The sequence below is a fragment of the Rhinopithecus bieti genome, unplaced genomic scaffold, assembly GCF_001698545.2.
Source record: "Rhinopithecus bieti isolate Rb0 unplaced genomic scaffold, ASM169854v2 scaffold_6380, whole genome shotgun sequence".
In the NCBI taxonomy this organism is placed as follows: Eukaryota; Metazoa; Chordata; class Mammalia; order Primates; family Cercopithecidae; genus Rhinopithecus; species Rhinopithecus bieti.
In genome coordinates, this window is record NW_016806642.1 from 9,862,278 (window position 1) to 9,880,348 (window position 18,071).

The following is an 18,071-nucleotide window of genomic DNA, read 5'->3' on the forward strand; positions in this document are numbered from 1 at the left end:
AGGCTGCTGCTGTAGGCAGCAAAGGTAAAACTTGTAGAAGAGTGTCCAGCTCACGAAAGGTGCATACAAGGAGAGTTCTTCTGGTTATCAGCTACATGCTAGGCACTCTGCTATGCACTTTAATAGCATCTCTAATCTTAAGGCAAATATGAAACCTGCATATTGTTATCCCCATTTAGGAGATATATAATTTGACTAAGCAGTACAGTCTGTATGGGATGGGAGAATAGCTCTCTCCTAATTTGTATGGAAATGTCAGGCAAAACTGGTATCTTTGATATTTCTAAAACCAGGGACTTAGGGGCACGCGATTAGCAGGCCTGAGACAAGAATAAAACAAAGCACATTTCCTGGGAAAAGGAAAGAAATGATCCAAATAAGAGGCACTCCCTCGAGAGGGGCTGTGACAGATAGCCTGTCTCTCCCCCATGTGGTATTGTTGGCTGGAATTTCCCACTCAGTCTGGCAGTTCCTTAAAGGACCTCCCCTTTCGGTGTCCCAGACTCCAATCTGTGTAATACTCCACCCTACTGAAATGTCCCATCAAAGGGCTTTGTGTGAAAATGATTTTGTGCTCACCTTTCTGGAAAAAATGTTTTCACAGAGAAATTTAAATTAAAATTAGGCTATTCCACTGGGAATGTACAGAACCGAATGCAAATCAAGAGACTTCAAATGCAAATAGTACCTTTTAAGGGTCTGTTCTGCAAAGAAAACTACAGATGAACAGGCTATGGATAAACCGGGTGGTTGACAGGTCTTTCAATTAAGCATGATCAAGAGAGAATTTTACTTCATGGAGGGTTTTGCACAGTCCCAAGTTAACTTGATTACAATCCTCTTTAATTTCATTTCATCCCAACAAAACAGCACCCAAAGATATGACTACATATAGAGAGAAATTTGCTTAACTTTCAGATGACCGACAACAAATACGTGCTCTGGCAATATTCAGGGCTAACGAAACAAAATATTTTTTCCCAAGTTGAACATTATGGGAAAATATCTGTTATCAGAATACCTCATTAAAATGCACATTTATTTTTATTTTTTGACTAAAAGATCAGCACACCCAGATATATTTGCAAAACAGACTGAACCCCTCACAATTCACTGGACTCCACAAAAAAGCCTTATCGAAAAAAAATCTCTGTCTTAAAATGCCTTCCTTTCATGGTATTATAAAGGTCATTAAGACAATGGACAGAATAAATATGATAGCTTTTAATACATGTACGGCCCATTAAATACAAGATTGATTTTCCAAGTGTGTGGTACTTGAGAAAATGTAGCTGGCTTTTTTTCTTCCCCTCTCCTGCCTGCATTAAGTTTAACCTCATTTATACATTTCTGGACTTCTGCTGCAGTACTCTTACCAGGAAAGGGACCTCTGTGAGACAATCCTGGCCAAATTAATGGTATTTTCTAATATATGTTAAGTAAAAACAATTCTTAGGAATATCTGAAAGCTTATTTCACCCATGTAGCTTTTACAAACAGATCAAACGAAAATGCAGCATGGTAAAGTGGAAAGAGCAGGAGCCTGGGAGTGAGATGGAGAAAGGTTCAGATTCCAACTACCACACACTAGCTGTTTGACCTTGGCAAATGGTCCTCCCTTTGTCTGTAAAATGAGAACAAACCCATCTACTTACAGGGTTACAGTGTTAAGCTACCAGTAGGCAAGGCACTCTGGTGCCTGGCACACAGTCGTGTCTGACAAAAGGTAACTATCATTACCACTATGTGATGGTGCCCCTTGGTCCATCCTGTTTGGCCTCATCCTTCATGTCCTCCCCTTAGCATGTGCTCAAAAGGGGGAGTATCACACCATTCTGATTTTCCAAGATTATTCATTTCAATATAAACGATTCATTCCACTATGGGACTCTTTTATACAATAACATTAACAAATCAGAAAACAAAAGTTCCTCAGTACAGTCGTGTGTCCTTTAACCATGGGAATACATTGCGAGAAATGCATGGTTAGGCGATTTTGCCATGCAAACATCATAGACTGTACTTCCATAAATCTGGATGGTATAGCCTACTACATACCTAGGCTATGTATAGTATGTCCTATTGCTCCTAGGCTACAAACCCATACAGCACGTTACTGTACTGAACACTGTAGGCAACTGTACCACAATAGTAAATATTTGTGTATCTGAACATATCTAAACATACAAAAGGTGCAGTAAAAATACAGTATTATAATCTTATAGGACCACTGTCATATATGAAGTTCCTCGTTAGCCAAAACGTTATGTAGCAGATGACTGTACTTCACATGTCTAGTTTTGTTTTAGAATGCTGGGGGTTCAAATCCCACCTCTGCCACAAACTATATGGCCCTGCACAAGTTAATTAATCACACATACGCTTAGGTTTCCAGTCTGTGGAACGGGGATTATAATATCTACGTAATAAGGTTAAATCAGATAATGTGTGCAATGTATCTAGCACAGTGCTTGGCAAATATAAAATACCTCTTAACTTGGCCAGGCATGGTGGCTCATGCCTGTAATCCTAGCACTTTGGGAGGCCGAGACGGGCAGATCACGAGGTCAAGAGATCAAGATCATCCTGGCCAATATGGTGAAACCCCGTCTCTACTAAAACTACAAAAAATTAGCTGGATGTGGTGGCGCACACCTGTAGTCCCAGCTACTCTGGAGGCTGAGGCAGGAGAATCGCTTGAACTCAGGAGGCAGAGGTTGCAGTGAGCCGAGATCGTGCCACTACACTCCAGCCTGGCAACAGAGCAAGACTCTGCCTCAAAAAAACACAAAACAAACAAGTAGACAAAACCCCAAAAACCCTCTTAATTCATTTATTATCATCATAATCATCATCATTATTATAAAACCAGAAAGCTAAATAATTATCTTTACTACTGACGCACACTTTTTTCTCTATTTTCATCTTACTATTCATTTCCTGCATTTTTATAGATGTCAGAATTGTGTGCTTTTGACCAAGTTTCCATGCATAAAAAGACATCTGACTGATTTCACTGAATTGGCCAAGCTATTAGACCAATAAGAAAATTGCTTCAGGAAGATACAGTAAAACTAAGGTATAATCTAAAAGGGCTGTTTAATCAGGTTGACTGACTCCATACTTCTATGCAGTTGCATTAAAGAAGGTATATCCCTTCGGTATTAGTATTATTACTATTTGGGAAGTTCCATTCTTTGTCGTACATGCATGGTGCCTGGACAAATCTGAGCATTAAAAAAGCACTTCTGTTGGTGGTGTGAATAAGTATACATATCATTTAAAGGAATAAAGTTATGAAAACAGTTGTGTGAAGAAACAGAATAACTGAATATCATATATGTACATACAGCATTAAACATATTTGCTTAAACAGGTGTTACTGAAAAATAAATTTTGAATCAAAATTAGATAAACCGATTTTTTCTTTCTGTTAATTCCTATTCTCTTTTCAGAAGTGGCTAAGCCTCACTGGATTAACTTAATTTCGGGTACATACCTGCTGTGAGACCCTGAAGGCCATGATCTACTCTCCTAAAATGCACTTTGTAACATATGCGCACACACAACCTTCTGGATGTGATTTCAGGATTAGAACCCTCTTGTAGCCCGTCCATAGCCACCTCTAGATAAGAAGATTCCTTAGACAATGGTTAAGCTTTTAGGATTTCATTTCCAATTTTGATTTATCTTTAGTTTAGAAACTCCTAACATTTTAGATGTAAATTCCCCTCTTCCTCCCTAATCATCCTAACCTCACGTTAAGCAGCTAATTATCAAAAAACAAACACTTTCATGTTCTAAGGAAGCTTCCTATTTAAAGGACCCCTATCATGAATCCTTTTGCAAAGTGAACAATATAATGTATTTTATAAATCAGACATTCTTAACAACCTTTCTAATGCAAGCATACATAGCATCTGCTTGCTTGCTTCTATTTAATTAAATGTAGAAAACAAATTAGATAAATGACAACTATAATCTTCACAGATTTTAACTCCTTTCAGCTTTTAGTTACATGAGGTTATTAGTTAAAGCAGGTGAGGACTTTCATCAACATTTCCTTCCAGACATACAAGAATCTCTTTTTTGCAAACAATCTTTTAATTAAGATTCTCTGTCACAAAAGCATGTGCTGTATCTTGGGGAGCCGGTGGCCTAGGGTATACTGATGGCTCCAAGTCTCTTTAAAAATGGCATTACAGTATCTTACAGCAATAGCTTGAACTGTGGCCAGGTAGAGAATGGCAAGATCATCGAGGTCCTGAGACAGTTTCAATCCGGTGACCTACAGGGATGAAGGGAAGAAAAGAAGAAGATGGTCAAAAGAAGCTGCCGTGGATAAAGATAGTTCCCATGAAATACATTCAGATGTGTTTTCTTGCCGAAACAAGTTCATATGCAAATCCCCTTTTTGTGAGCGGAACGTGAAATGCCTACTAAGTTGTTTAATCTCCAGACCTGGGAAAAACTATCCCTTTCTCCCCAAAAGAAAATACTTCTGACCTTAGATTAAACAAAAACAAAACAAATACCACAGGAAGATTATGTTTGATATTTCTTAGACTATAATTAAATACCTTTTATTTTAAAACATTCTCTTTTCTTACAGATACCTATTTTCTGTGGCTTACAAGAAATCAACACATAACAGTGGCATTCTAGAACAAGATGATCTTGTTTTGCGTTCTGCTACTGTCAGAATTCAGTGTAACAGAATTCAGTGTCCAATCCAGGGTAAAATAATACATCTCCTACAAATATTATACCTACTAGAGGATAACTTAGAATCTGTGGGTTGCAAGGGAATCCCATTAAAGTCAATCAGAATCAGATGTTTATATGGAGTATGTCAATCTCTGAGAGAGTCCAGAACTGAACAGGATGCTGGATTTGTATGCCATCAGGACTTACTCACAGTCCTGCTTTCATGTCTCCTACTCATCAAGATGTTCTCTTAGGACATTTCTAGAGGCTGCTGGGTTCTTCAAGCTGAGCCCAGTGTTTGTGGGCATCAGCACTACAGTTCACTTTAGATTATCACATTATAAAATTAATTCACCAACATTCATTTACTCAGTTCCTATGGTGTGTGTTGTCCTGAGCTCAACCAGGTATGGACATGCAGTTTGCATCAAAATAGGGGAGCTGAGTGGTCTACGTAGGTCCCTTCCTCTATCTTCTCTGGCCTCATTTAATTACTCTCTCCAGATTTCACCCTCAAGCCCACTGCAATTGGCCTATGGCACGGCACAGGTACCATTCAGTTGCCCAAACCAGGAAACTCGGGAGCCCTCACTTTGTCTCCCAGGCTGTGATCTCAGCTCACTACAACCTCCGCCTCCTGGGTTCAAGCGATTCTCCTGCCTCAACCTCCCCAGTAGCTGGAATTACAGACGTATACCACCACATCCAGCTTTTTTGTATTTTTAGTAGAGACGGGGTTTCATCATGTTGGCCACACTGGTCTCGAACTCCTGATCTCATATGATACACCTGCCTCAGCCTCCCAAAGTGCTGGGATTACAGTTGTGAGCCACTGCGCCTGGCCGAAAGCCATCTTTCTTGACCTCCCCCTACCCATATTTAAGCAGTCTCCAAGTCTTATACGTTTGATCTCCCAAATCTCTTTTGAATGCATCTCCTTTTCTTGATCCTTACTGTCATTCACTTCCTTAATTCAAGCCACCATTATGTCCTTCCTAATTGCTGACAGAGGCCCTGAGGAAATCTCACTGTTTCTAATTGTGCTCCTTTCCACACTGGAGCTAGACCGACTGTTCTTAAATGCAAATCTGATCGTGTTACTCCCTGTAAAACATTCTCCCCATTGCCCTCATTTCACAGTAGAAATGCCTTCACTGTCTCATGTGCTTCTTTCTGGGCTCGCCCTTGTTTCTTCTCCAGTGTTTACTCTTGTCCTTCCTCGCTCTATATCCTATGCTCCAGCTACGCTGAATTATTTATCTAAGTCTGTTGATGCGGGGATTCCTACATTCAGGAGAGCTACCTGCTGACAGTTTTTCTTGGCAAATAATTGGGCAATCAGATTAGAATGATGGCTTTAACACACAAGAAGATAGAAAATTAAAATGAGAGACACAAGAAGAACTCTGGGGCTGTGTCATCCTAAGCCATTAACTGTGAAAGAATATCCTTCACAAAGTTTCCCAGAGACCTAAGCATATGGTAAGAATTCTGGAACTCAGAGAGAACATGAACCATGCTGACATTATAGAACTTCATTTCACAGTGAGGAAATAATGTGCCTAAGGGAACACAGAGAATGGACACCAGAATGTAGGTGTTCTGATGGTCTTTGTCTTACTTACCAAAACTCTAATGCCCAGTGCTGTGCCTGGAACACAGTAAGCACTAAGTTAATATTTGCTGAGTGACAATTCACTCAGCACTGTGAACTGTGAACCAGTGACAATTCAATGCTTCTTTTCTCCTTTTAGACACCATTTTCTCTTCTTAAGTCCTATCCTTCTTTGTTAAATTCTACAATTATAGGTGGACAAAGTTTACTGCCTCGGCTCCTCCTACAATCAGAGAGGAAGAGACCATGCCCCAAGAGAAAAGAACACTGGAAGAACACTTTTAGTCACTTGCTCCATGCTCTCAGCTGCCCTCCCCCATCCCTAAACTTACCCTTTCTCATCTAGAAAAGTGGCTTTTATCAGAATAGGGTAAAAGGAAAGGTTCCTGTAGCTCATATAGAGCCGTTGTGTGAGCTTGAAAAAGGCACCCCATCTGGAATTATGAATTATAAAAAGGTGCAGAGTAAGCAGGATTTCAGCCTGGTCATAGCCCCTTGAGCTGAACACTTTCTGTGAGCTGCCTGCACCATGCAGGCATGCAGTGGTCCTGGCAATGATCACTAGTCATGAACACCAGTCATGAGCTGAGCACCCCTGAGCTGAACACTTTCTGCGAGCTACCTGCACCATGCTGGCATACAGTGGTCCTGGCAATGATCACTAGTCATGAACGCGATTCACACATGGTTTCTCTGTCTCTCCAGTACTGGCCTGGCCTCAGCAGCACCTCTGCTATTAGGTCTCCTAGGGAAGTTGCTGGACCATGGCTTAGTGTACTGTTCTAGAGCCTGTCCAGGAGGCTGCCTCCCTTTGACTTCCTCTCTCTGGTCATCAATAGGAAGTGGATTAACCCATGATCCTCTGTGTGGCTGACCGACTCCTAAAGACCAGATTTGGATAATTTGTGGTAGGAGTGTGGGTAAAATATGACTTTGTATATAAGATGCATTAACAGTACTTATTAGGAACCCCAGTGCCTTGTGTAATAATACCGATAATGTAACAGGTTCTGATATCCTTCTCAATTAGTAAGAATCCATAAGAGAGAAGGAAGGGTGTGATATAGCTGGATTTAACTTCCTTAATCCCCAACAGACATCCAGGAGAATTTCCAAAAGCATTGGTATTCAAGCAAAAGATATCATGGACCCTTTTCTAAATTTCCAGTGCCTCCAGAGCTCAGAAATCATAGAGGAGAAAAGGGAGGATAATTTTTTTCCCCAGAAACTGAAAATGACATAATCAATGTAATTGAGCACTAAATTTAAATCCTGAGCTTGCTAGCAGCTATGGCAAAAAGGGACATATGAGGGTGAAATAGCTTTTTTCTGATAAATAAAACATAACTATCCTTGAAGGGAGATAAAATTATTCCTGGGAAGAAATTCTAGAAGAGATATGTTGCATGGATCGTAATACAGAAGGTACTCAGTATCAAAAGGGAAGCAGCAAACACAGTTCTCATACAATCATTTCCAATATTCCCTCACCACGAATCCTAGAGCCATGGTATTGAAATGTGACTTAGTGAAAGACATTTATCTCTTAAGTGCAAAGACACTGCAGTCTGAGGTCCTTGCCTCCTTGACATCTCATCTGATATGCAGATGATCGTTAAGACCATTTAATTTTCTCTCAAATACCAGGGACCTCAGCCCAGTCAACCCATGACGGAACTTTGCAGGGAGTGCCATGTAGACTGCCTGAGAGGTTACAAAGGACCCTTGGGGAGCTGTCTTAGAAGGGAGGTGGTGACAGTGCCCTGGGAGTGCCAAAGAAGTCCTGGGGAGGCACAGCTTTGAAATGTCTGAAAAGGCTAGGATAGGCCAGAGGGACTGATTCCCTAGCTGGAGGCTCAATGGTTCCATTAAGAGGAAGTGGAGAGGAAGCATCAGTAGAAGGAGTTGTTTATTGATGTTCCTGTCCCTATTTTGAATGTTTGGGCGAGACAGACAAATGTGTAGGGAAGCCCGATGGGAGAGTTGCAAGGGTAAGCACATTTTATCTATTTTGGCTACTGTGTAATGAAAAGAACCGTAAGAGAAAGCGCTTATCATTAATATTTGGGTGTATGAAAATACAATGGCCAAAACAATGCAAGTAACTGCATTGCCTAATTTTAACCTCCTAGATTATGAATATAAAGCACTTATGTAAATATTGGGAGTTTTGAGGTTAGAAGTGTATGCCAATAGAAAGAAAGAGCTTTAGAGGAAGGGACCTGGGTTTAAATATTGACATTTTCTCTAATTTAGCTGCATGACACTATATGAATTTTGTAACCTCTATGAGCTCAATTTTTTCATCTGCAAAAAAAGGGATAATACCTCAAATTATTTTTGTGAGGATTACATGAGGTATCATTTGCAAAGTGAATTACTTTCTTCAGTAAGCTGTACTGAGTCTACAAGAGCTACACACTCCTGTAACTCTTATGGTGCCAACTGTGCACATAGGTGGCACTTAAATGTTTATTTTCTTAATGTGGCACATATACACCACGGAATACTACAGAGCCATAAAAAAGAATGAGATCATGTCCTTTGCAGGGACATGGATGAATCTGGAAACCATCATCTTCAGCAAACTAACACAGGAACAGAAAACCAAACACCACATGTTCTCACTCTAAGTGGGAGTTGAACAATGAGAACACATGGACACAGGGAGGGGAACATCACACACTGGGGCCTGTAGCGGGGTGGGGTGGAGGTGAGGGAGAGCATTAGGACAAATACCTAATTCATTTGGGGCTGAAAACCTAGATGACGGGTTGATAAGTGCAGCAAACCACCATGGCACATGTATAACTATGTATTGTAACAAAGCCTGCAGCGTTCCTTCACATGTATCCCAGAATGTAAAGTAAAAAAAAAAAAAAAAAAAAAAGTAAGTTCATTTTCTTTCTCTTCTCTTAAAAAGTGTTTATTCTCTTTCCTTGAATTGTCATGAAAGCTCAATCCCATTTATTGGATATGAGAATAACGTATCCCCTTCATTATGCTAAGGGTACTACTGAGGATATGAATGAGGGCACTGGAGACTAGTGACTGTTCAGTGTAGGGAAGCCAGGGGCAGAAGTTGATCATGACCCAGCAACTGGGACCATAATGTTAATAGGTAACGCAGGGCCATGGCAGGAAGTATGGAGAAGCCGCCTGAAGTGCGCCAGGGACACAGAGTGGGCTCTTGCCAAGAAACATCCTTGAGGAAGCCTAGTACTTATGCAACTAACCCACCACTTCCTTCATTGTAAAAAGAAGAGACCCAGATGGTTACTGTCCACCCATGGACTAGGCTTAAAATCTTGCAAACTTAGTAGCTGTCTAAACTACTGCAATCTCCCTCAAAGCTCCTTTCCTGGGATCCTAGTCCAGTGTAGGTTTCCTGGGATCCTACTCTGAAGATTTACTGAACCTTTGGTGTGGGTCCAGCAATTGCATTTCACCACGGTCTAATGCACAAATAAATATGTGGAAATGAGCTGGCTCTAACCTTGGTATTATAAAATAGGTTCAAAGGTTCTAAAATAATTGAGATTCTCAATAAAGGCATAATTATGGCAATTAAATTTTTTTCCCTACCCTAGTGTTACAGGATTGATTATATATACTAACAAAGAAAAAAAAAAGGCTTAAAAATAGTTTTCCCAAGGGAACTCTAAAGATTACAAAAGACAAGAAAACTGGGATTCACAAGTCGCTGAGATTTTTCTATGGTCATCCAGAGGCTTGATGGGGTATCCAAGGCTCGGGGAATTCACTGAAAAAGCTTTCCCAGAACACCAATGGAGAGGGAGAAACGCTCTGTTTGCTCCCAGTCAATAATCGAAGGTGGAGCTGATGGAAAAGCAATGAAGGAGGATCAGAGAAAGATATATAGGCAGCCTGCTAAGAGGGAGGAGGGACATTGGAGGGAACAGGTTCTGAGATAAATCACCTGCTTGGAGGAGAAGGGGGACAAAGCTTCCAAAAATATTTTAGAGGTTTCAAGTAATTTCTGGAAATCTAAGGCCTAACACTGGGCATTGCCTAAATCCGCTTCCAACAATTGAGAAAGCCAGATGACTGTGCTACCACAATGTAGTAAAGGGCAGAATCTTAAACATGTCCCCTCCAATATCTGTACGCACTGGTTATTCAATAAAACACTCAACGGAGCCCTGCTGTAAGGAACCTGGGCCAGATAAAATTATTTAATAGCCAGATGACCTTAAAAATAGGGAGAAATTTATCGCTGATTATACTGGTTGGGCCGCAGGTAATTACATGAGCTCTAAAGCAGAAGAAAGGCCGGGTGCGGTGGCTCCAACGGCCTGTAATCCCAGCAATTTGGGAAGCCAGAGGTGGGGCGGATCCACGAGGTCAGGAGATGAGACCCATCCTGGCCTAACCCGGTGAAACCGCTGTCTCTATTAAAAATAACAAAAAAATAAGGGGTGTGGCGGGCGCCTGTAGTCCCAGCTAGCTTGGGAGGACCTGAGCAGGAAGAATGGCGTGTAACACGCCAGAGTCGAGCTTGGCAGTGAGCCGAGATTGCGCCACCTGTTCTCCCAGGCCGGCGGGCGAGCAGAGCGAGACTCCGTCTCAAAAAAAAAAAAAAAAAAAAAGCAGAAGAGAAAGGCAGAGGAGTCAGTCAAGAGAAGAGGAGGACAGGAGAGATGAAGCAGAAATAGAAATCGGAGTGGTTCAAAGCATGGGAGAGATTTGACCCATCATTGCGGGCTTTAAAGATGGCAGCAGGGGTGACGGGCCCAGAAATGCAGGAGGCCTCTGAAAGCTGAGAAGGCCCACTGGCTGACCTTTAGCATGGAAACAGGGACATCAGTCCTACAATTGCATGGGACTAAATTAGATCAACCACTTGAATGAGTGTGGAAGCAGATTTTTCCCAGAACCTTCCAATAAAAACTTTTGATTTTGGCCTTGTGAACACTTTCTTTGGTTACAGAGGAACCAGCAGAACCAACCTAGATTTCTGACCTGCAGAACTGTGAAAGAATAAGCCACTAGATTTGTGTAATTTATTATAGCAAGCAAAAATGATGGATGGATACTGCCCCTCATGACCTTACTCTATCGGTGAATTCTACACCACACAACACTACTTCGTTTGCTGTTTACCCAAAGCACCAGGCCCTTCACACTTTGCCTTGCTTCTGAGGTGTTTAAGTCTAAGCCATTTTGATATGCTCATACACTGTTTCTCAAAGCTACTCTGTACAACTCTTCTGGCCTGTACTTGCTGTTGTCTAACCCTATCTTGGGTCTGGACACCAAGATTATACACCATGGACTCTATCCTTGGTCCTCTGGCCCTTAGTTCCTTTGTATTGTTTTGTCTTGGACCTTCCCATTAGATTCCACCTGATTCGCCCCTCAATCTTTTATCATGCCACATGACCTTGGGAAACACTCCTGTCCATAGTCCATTCCGCGGTTTTACTTATTGTTTAGTGTATATAGGAAAGATAAAGGAGCAGTAAGAAAGGAAAGTTTGATTCTGTGATAGAATTTAAAGTCATTAAAATGAAAAGAAAGATGCCAAGCACATTAAAACAAAGCAGAAGCAATGAAAACAACAACGACAAAGATCTAGTTTTCTTATTTTCTTTTCCCCAAAGAATGTCATTGACCCAGGTTTGAATTGACTGGTTCCAGTTCCACTTTTACTCTTTTCTCCTGTGGGTAAGCTACTTAAACTCCCCGAGCCTCGGTTTCTCTCTTCCTTTAAATGGGACGACAACATTGTCTTGCAGGGTTGTTGTGAAGGTTGATGATACATGTAAAGCATCTACCATGATGCCTGGTGCATCAGGTGCCTGAAAATGGTATCTATGAAAATCACAACACCAGCTGGCAAATTAGTCACTTCAGTAAAATATATATATTTTTTTCAGTAAAATATGTATTTTAAATAAAATATAAATATGTAAATTTATATATAAATACACAAATAAAAAATATATTTGTTCAGTAAAACATATATATATATTCAGTAAAATTTGTGACCAATTTGCACAACACCAGTTTGGTATTGTGATTATATATATGTAATCAGAAAACCAGTTAAAGACACTGAGAATATTAAGGTTTGTTACAGGATTTTCATAAGCAAAATATGTAAAAAAAAAAAAAAAAAAAAAAGGCTGAATAAATCAGCGTTAAATAACAGCGAAAACATCCACAAACTCATATCAAAGAGTCCATGTGTTTCCAAAGCTTATAAATACATCACTTGAAAGCTACTTCAGTTAGCTCACCAGCTTCCAGCTCTATCATCCATCTCCCTATCAGAAAAGTCACAGGGGTGCAACCTCTGCTGTCTCTTGACTCTTGCAGATACCCTGAGTTGGTGACTCCTTCCACATCTGGATCTGTTTAGCGATGCCTACACCTAGCTGGGATTCGTTCCCTCGGGAACTGGCTAAGATCTCCCAGGGTTTCCTCCCTGACTCTCTCCTGGTTTTCCACATATACACTATCTCTGTGCTTGCTTTGAAGAGTTGTTGGAGCAGCACTCTACCTCTCCAGCAGCTTGAGTAGCACACGCTCTGATGTTAGAAGTCACAGCTCTTCAAAGAAGCAGAAAATCACTTTTTGTTCTGGGTAGTGTGTTACTTTTAACATGAAGCAGAGAAAATATGTTTCAACCAATGGTTAATAGGGTGCATTTGGTGTGTTTTCCGGGCCTGATATGTCTCCAAGGTCATTTGCTTTGTTGAGTGGTTATTTCAGGAAAATAATTTTTTAAAATCCCAAACACCACAAGACAAAGGCCATGCCAATTTTTTGTGAATAGAAACTGCTCATATATATGAGAAGGCAAGGACTCTTTCAAAATTCCTAGAACACTAGCTATTCCGTAAGGTACACCAAATTTCAGTTTCCTATTGTACTGATGAGGAAACTGAGGGCCAAGGACTCGAACAAAGAAGATCAATCTCAAGACCTGTATGAAACTTGCTTTCTGCAAGGACCAAGGGACTAGTGGGCTTCTTTGGCTGGCTGTTTGGGCTGGTGAGTACAGTCAGTTCTGGGGCTAAAGTGGGAGGCCCATGGCTGGCTCAGGGTTCAAAAGCCACACAGGATCCTGCTGGCCATCTCTTAATATGCAAGTAAAGGCTACCAAGCAGGAGCTGCCAATTCAAGGGCATTGCTGTGCTGTCTGTCCATTGTGCCAACACCTGCCGTCTGGCGCTGACAGCGACCCTGCAAAGAAGCCTGGTGGGCAGGTTTCTTTGTGGGCAGATCAGCTGCACAGAGTTAACCCGCCAAAGGTCACACACTAGTATATCTTCAAGACAAGTTCAAACATAAGTCCGATTTCAAAACCTGAGCCCTCTTTACTGCTTTGCAGTGGTAAAAGCCATCCAACAAAACATTTAAAATAAAAACAACCACCAAGAAAAAAAAAATCCCTAAAACATGCAACTATTCCTGATGGTGAGTATTCATCTTCATCTATCTTTTTTTTTTTCTCTGAGATGAAGTCTCACTCTCTCGCCAGACTGGAGTGCAGTGGCACGATCTCAGCCCACTGTAACCTCTGCCTCCCGGGTTCAAGGGACTCTCCTGCCTCAGCCTCCTGAGTAGCTGGGACCACAGGCGTGTGCCACCACGCCCAGCCAATTTTTTGCATCTTTAGTAGAGATGGGGTTTTGCCATGTTGGCCAGGATGGTCTCGATCTCTTGACCTCGTGATCCACCCGCCTTGGCCTCCCAAAGTACTGGGATTACAGGTGTGAGCCACCAAGCCCAGACTATATTCATCTACCTTTATGTGTGACCATGTCATTTTCTTACTTTAAAAGTAAGCATTTTTGGGGGGGGGGGTTCTGTCTTGTTTTTAATGAACCTAAAATCATCAGCACTTACTGTTTTGAGACTGTTATTACCTAAGCTTCTGCTTCTTTTAAATAATCATATTGCAGCCCTCACCTTTCTGTGCTTCGTTTATCAACTGGAAAGGAGAAATGTTTACATAGTGGGGTACTTAGTCCAACCATGCTGTTAGGCTGCTCATCCCCCACCTCCTCCACCTCTCTTTAGTCCAGTGCTTCAGGCTGATATTGTATCATCAAAAGAAAAATGAGACAGCTAGTCACATGATAGGAGTCAATTGTTACCAGAACAAAAAGGAAATGATACTATCAAGCATAAGGAAGAGATTCCTGGGTTATGTCCTGTTCCTACTTATGAAGGTAGGCACCTAGTGTGGAAGGCATTAGGACCAGGTCAAACCGCAAGTGGCTATTTGTTTTGAAATCTGAGTCAGTGAGGGTGGGAAGGAAACTAGTACCTTACTGAGAAGAGACAGGGTCAGAGTTTAAATCCAAAGACCACGGTTAGGGTAAAAGTGAGAGGATAAGCCACAGGTTGGTGGTCAGAAGAACAGAGGAGCAAGGACTAGCTTAAGGAACGTGGTTCACTATGAAACCACGTATAATGCATGTTGAAACTCCCTTTCTTAATAGTCCTCCATGTGTTTTGCAAAGTCCAGAGTTTGTATCCTAAAAGGATGGGGTGCATATCCTAAAAGGCAAGCTCTGCCACTTCTTGACTTTGCAACCTTGAGCAGCTTGCTGTTCATTCCTCATTTGGTGAACAGTGATTGAAAGAACTGTTTGAACATAAGGCAATTATTTGGTGCCAGCTTTGACCTAAGAACTGTTGAGATTTTAAAAAGTAAATAAGCCGTTGCTCCTATCCTCAAAATGTTTTTCCTATAGAGTAAATTGAAAACATATGCTATGTCTTATGATAGCCTTGATCTTATTTTCTTCAGTGAAAATTATACTCCCTATTGCTTTCAATGTAGGTTTTAATTCTTTGATTGCATTTTTAGTTGTCTTGTGGTCTTTGCCATTTCCCTTCTTCTCATTCAATTGTCCTTTCATCTTAACTCATTCTTTCCTAGTAAGTTTCTGGCCTATTTCATAGAGATAGTTGGAAGTTGGAAGACAGCTTGAGGCCAGGAGTTTGAGATCAGCCTTGGCAACACAGTGAGACCCCACCTCTACAAAAAAATTTTTTAAAATTAGCTGGGCATGCTGACATGTGTTTGTGTAGTCTTAGCTGCTTGGGAGGCTGAGATGGGAGGACTGCTTGAGTTCAGAAGTCCAAGGTTAGAGTGGGCTCTGATTAGGCCACTGCACCACTGCATTCCAGTCTGAGTGACAGAGAGCAAGATCCTGTTTCTTAAAAAAAAAAAAAAATTAAAATATTCTATTGAATATACCACAAAGTTCTCTAACATTTTCATTTGTTTTCAGTAGTAAATAATTTTCAAGAGGGCTTCCTTTCAGTGTTTACAATGGTATTTCTTTTTCTTTGTATGTAATGGTTTTTCTATGGGGTTACTATTTTTCAACATTAACTAGACAGGTACACATGTTCAGTATTTCCCAGCACATAGCACATGTGATTTGCTCTTATCCCCACTCACTGTATACTTGAATTTGTCTCTTCAGATCTACAGCTAAATGCCAATCGGCAGAGTACAGCAGTTTTTATTTTCTGTAGCTTTGCTGGACTGAGGTAGATCAGCACTACCTGGCTTTCCAAGCCTAGAACTAGTAGTGCAAACTACACCCTTCCTCCCAAGTTTACAGAACTACTAAGGCTTTTCCTACATCTGCCCCATTAACAGATGCTTAGAATGCAAGCCATCACCATTCCTCCTAATTCACACTTCCTGGTTGGGTGGATTCTTGGGCTGGCAGTTTTGAAATGGAATGAACTGAGAAAGGGTGGCTGGGAACAGGGTCGTGGGGGGATCTAGGAATTTAAACTCACTGGCTGCTTTCCAAAAACAGAACAAAAAACACAACCATCAGCAGTAAAGTCGAGGGATAGCTGTGCTGTCTTTAGGTTTAAAAGAACCTTGTGCTTTTATGCTAGGGAGCAGAAGGTGGCAAGGTCCAAATTCTTTCCATGGTGGGTCACACATGACTTTGTTCTTATGTCATATATGATGTTATCAAACAAGTTGCATTCATCATTTAAATTCTAGAAAATCCTCGCAGATTTTCTTTGGGAATATCAATTCTAGTTTTCCTAGTTGAACACCATCCTAATTCCTAAGGCCTGCATGAGTTCATGACTTTTTTGCATTTTTACAAGTATTTTCAAGAGAAGCAGAAAAAGACTGCATCAGGGTTTGCCAGCCCAATGCCACATGAAAACAATTCCAAAGTCAGACACGTACTGAGCTCCTTCAGCTTGCACTGATTACTAGAGATAACACTGTAAAATAATTATATACACACATACACACATGTACAATAATTACCTCTCCTACTTTTATGTGAACTTAGGACAGATACTTTTCTTTTTTCTCTGTATTACCTGGGTTTAGCATAGGCCTGCACACAGCAGGTATTCAATAAAAACACAGTGAATGGGTAAATGTTTAACAACGCAAGAAAAGAGTCACCTGAGGGGAGAGTAGAGAACTGGAAGAGTGCAACGCTGGCGAAGCAGGAATATACAGATATCCAGTGGTTTTCCGAGAAAACATTTTCTTTTTATATTATTAAGATAAAATGCTAAAGGGAACCTATCATTGGTTAGACAATGATACAAGGAGCCAAAATTGTAGACATTCATGCCATGCTCTCTTCCCGCTGGAATACTGCACATACTATGATTCCCTTGGCCTCAAACCCCCTTCCCAGCTTCACTCAGTGTCAATGTTACTTCCCTTCTGGAGCTTTCCTGACCAGTGGGACCAGGTTGGGCAATCGTCTTCCGTGCATCTGGAGAGCTCTGGACAGTGAAGGACACCTGGAGCTTAATACCACCTTTCCATTCCCTGTTTATATATTCTGTCTGCCTCCCAAAGTTCGTGATATTCCTGAGGGCTGGCATTGTGTCTAGTTACTCATATCCCTCACCAACTGTAACCAGGCCTGTATTTGTTTGATGAACAAACATTCTCATAATTATGATACAATGGGAGCTCATCTTTATTTACTTGGATATTAATATTCGTATTAAATACTTACCATATGGATAGTCAGTGTCAGTAGTCATTTAATTCATTTGGTATTAGTAAATTCTTCATACGTTTGTTTTATCTAAAGCAACAAATTACTTCTTTATTAACTCCATATTGCCTATAAATTATAAATAAGTATATACTGAGCACTTACTATGTGTCCAGAGAAACGTTTTAGGGGTCAAAAGAAGAAATTGTACATGGATCTTGCTTTATTGGAATTATCCTGCAATTCTAGATCCTATTAACATTTTCTCAAGCACTCCCCCACCCCCAACCTTAAACATGCTCCATGAAGATAGGTATTGTTGCACCTTACTCATATCTATAGCAGCGCCTGGCACACACTAGGGACCCAATTAATATTTGCTGAATGAGTGCTGGAGATAGGCATCATTATAGTTTCCAGCAAAAGGATATAACATGATAGGGCCGGGCGCGGTGGCTCAAGCTTGTAATCCCAGCACTTTGGGAGGCCGAGACGGGCGGATCACGAGGTCAGGAGATTGAGACCATCCTGGCTAACACGGTGAAATGCCGTCTCTACTAAAAAAATACAAAAAACTAACCGGGCGCCATGGCGGGCACCTGTAGTCCCAGCTACCCGGAGGCTGAGGCAGGAGAATGGCGTAAACCCAGGAGGCGGAGCTTGCAGTGAGCTGCTGAGATCCGGCCACTGCACGCCAGCCTGGGCGACAGAGCGAGACTCCGTCTCAAAAAAAAAAAAAAAAAAAAAAAAAGAAAAAA

At 41.1% G+C, this 18,071-nt stretch overlaps 1 protein-coding gene across 14 annotated transcripts in view; it reads right to left on the bottom strand.

Moving 5' to 3' along the window:
• The window catches only part of FGGY (FGGY carbohydrate kinase domain containing), a 457,075-nt gene that overhangs the window by 105,261 nt on the left and 333,743 nt on the right, over positions 1–18,071 (bottom strand). For all 14 annotated transcript variants that reach the window (XR_001886587.1, XR_001886588.1, XM_017877238.1 and 11 more), the window contains one exon: positions 4,214–4,288. Coding sequence is in view for 12 of the 14 variants with exons in the window: in XM_017877238.1 (XP_017732727.1) it covers positions 4,214–4,288 (75 nt within the window). In the remaining 2 variants the exon portion in view is untranslated. The remainder of the gene's footprint in view (positions 1–4,213; positions 4,289–18,071) is intronic.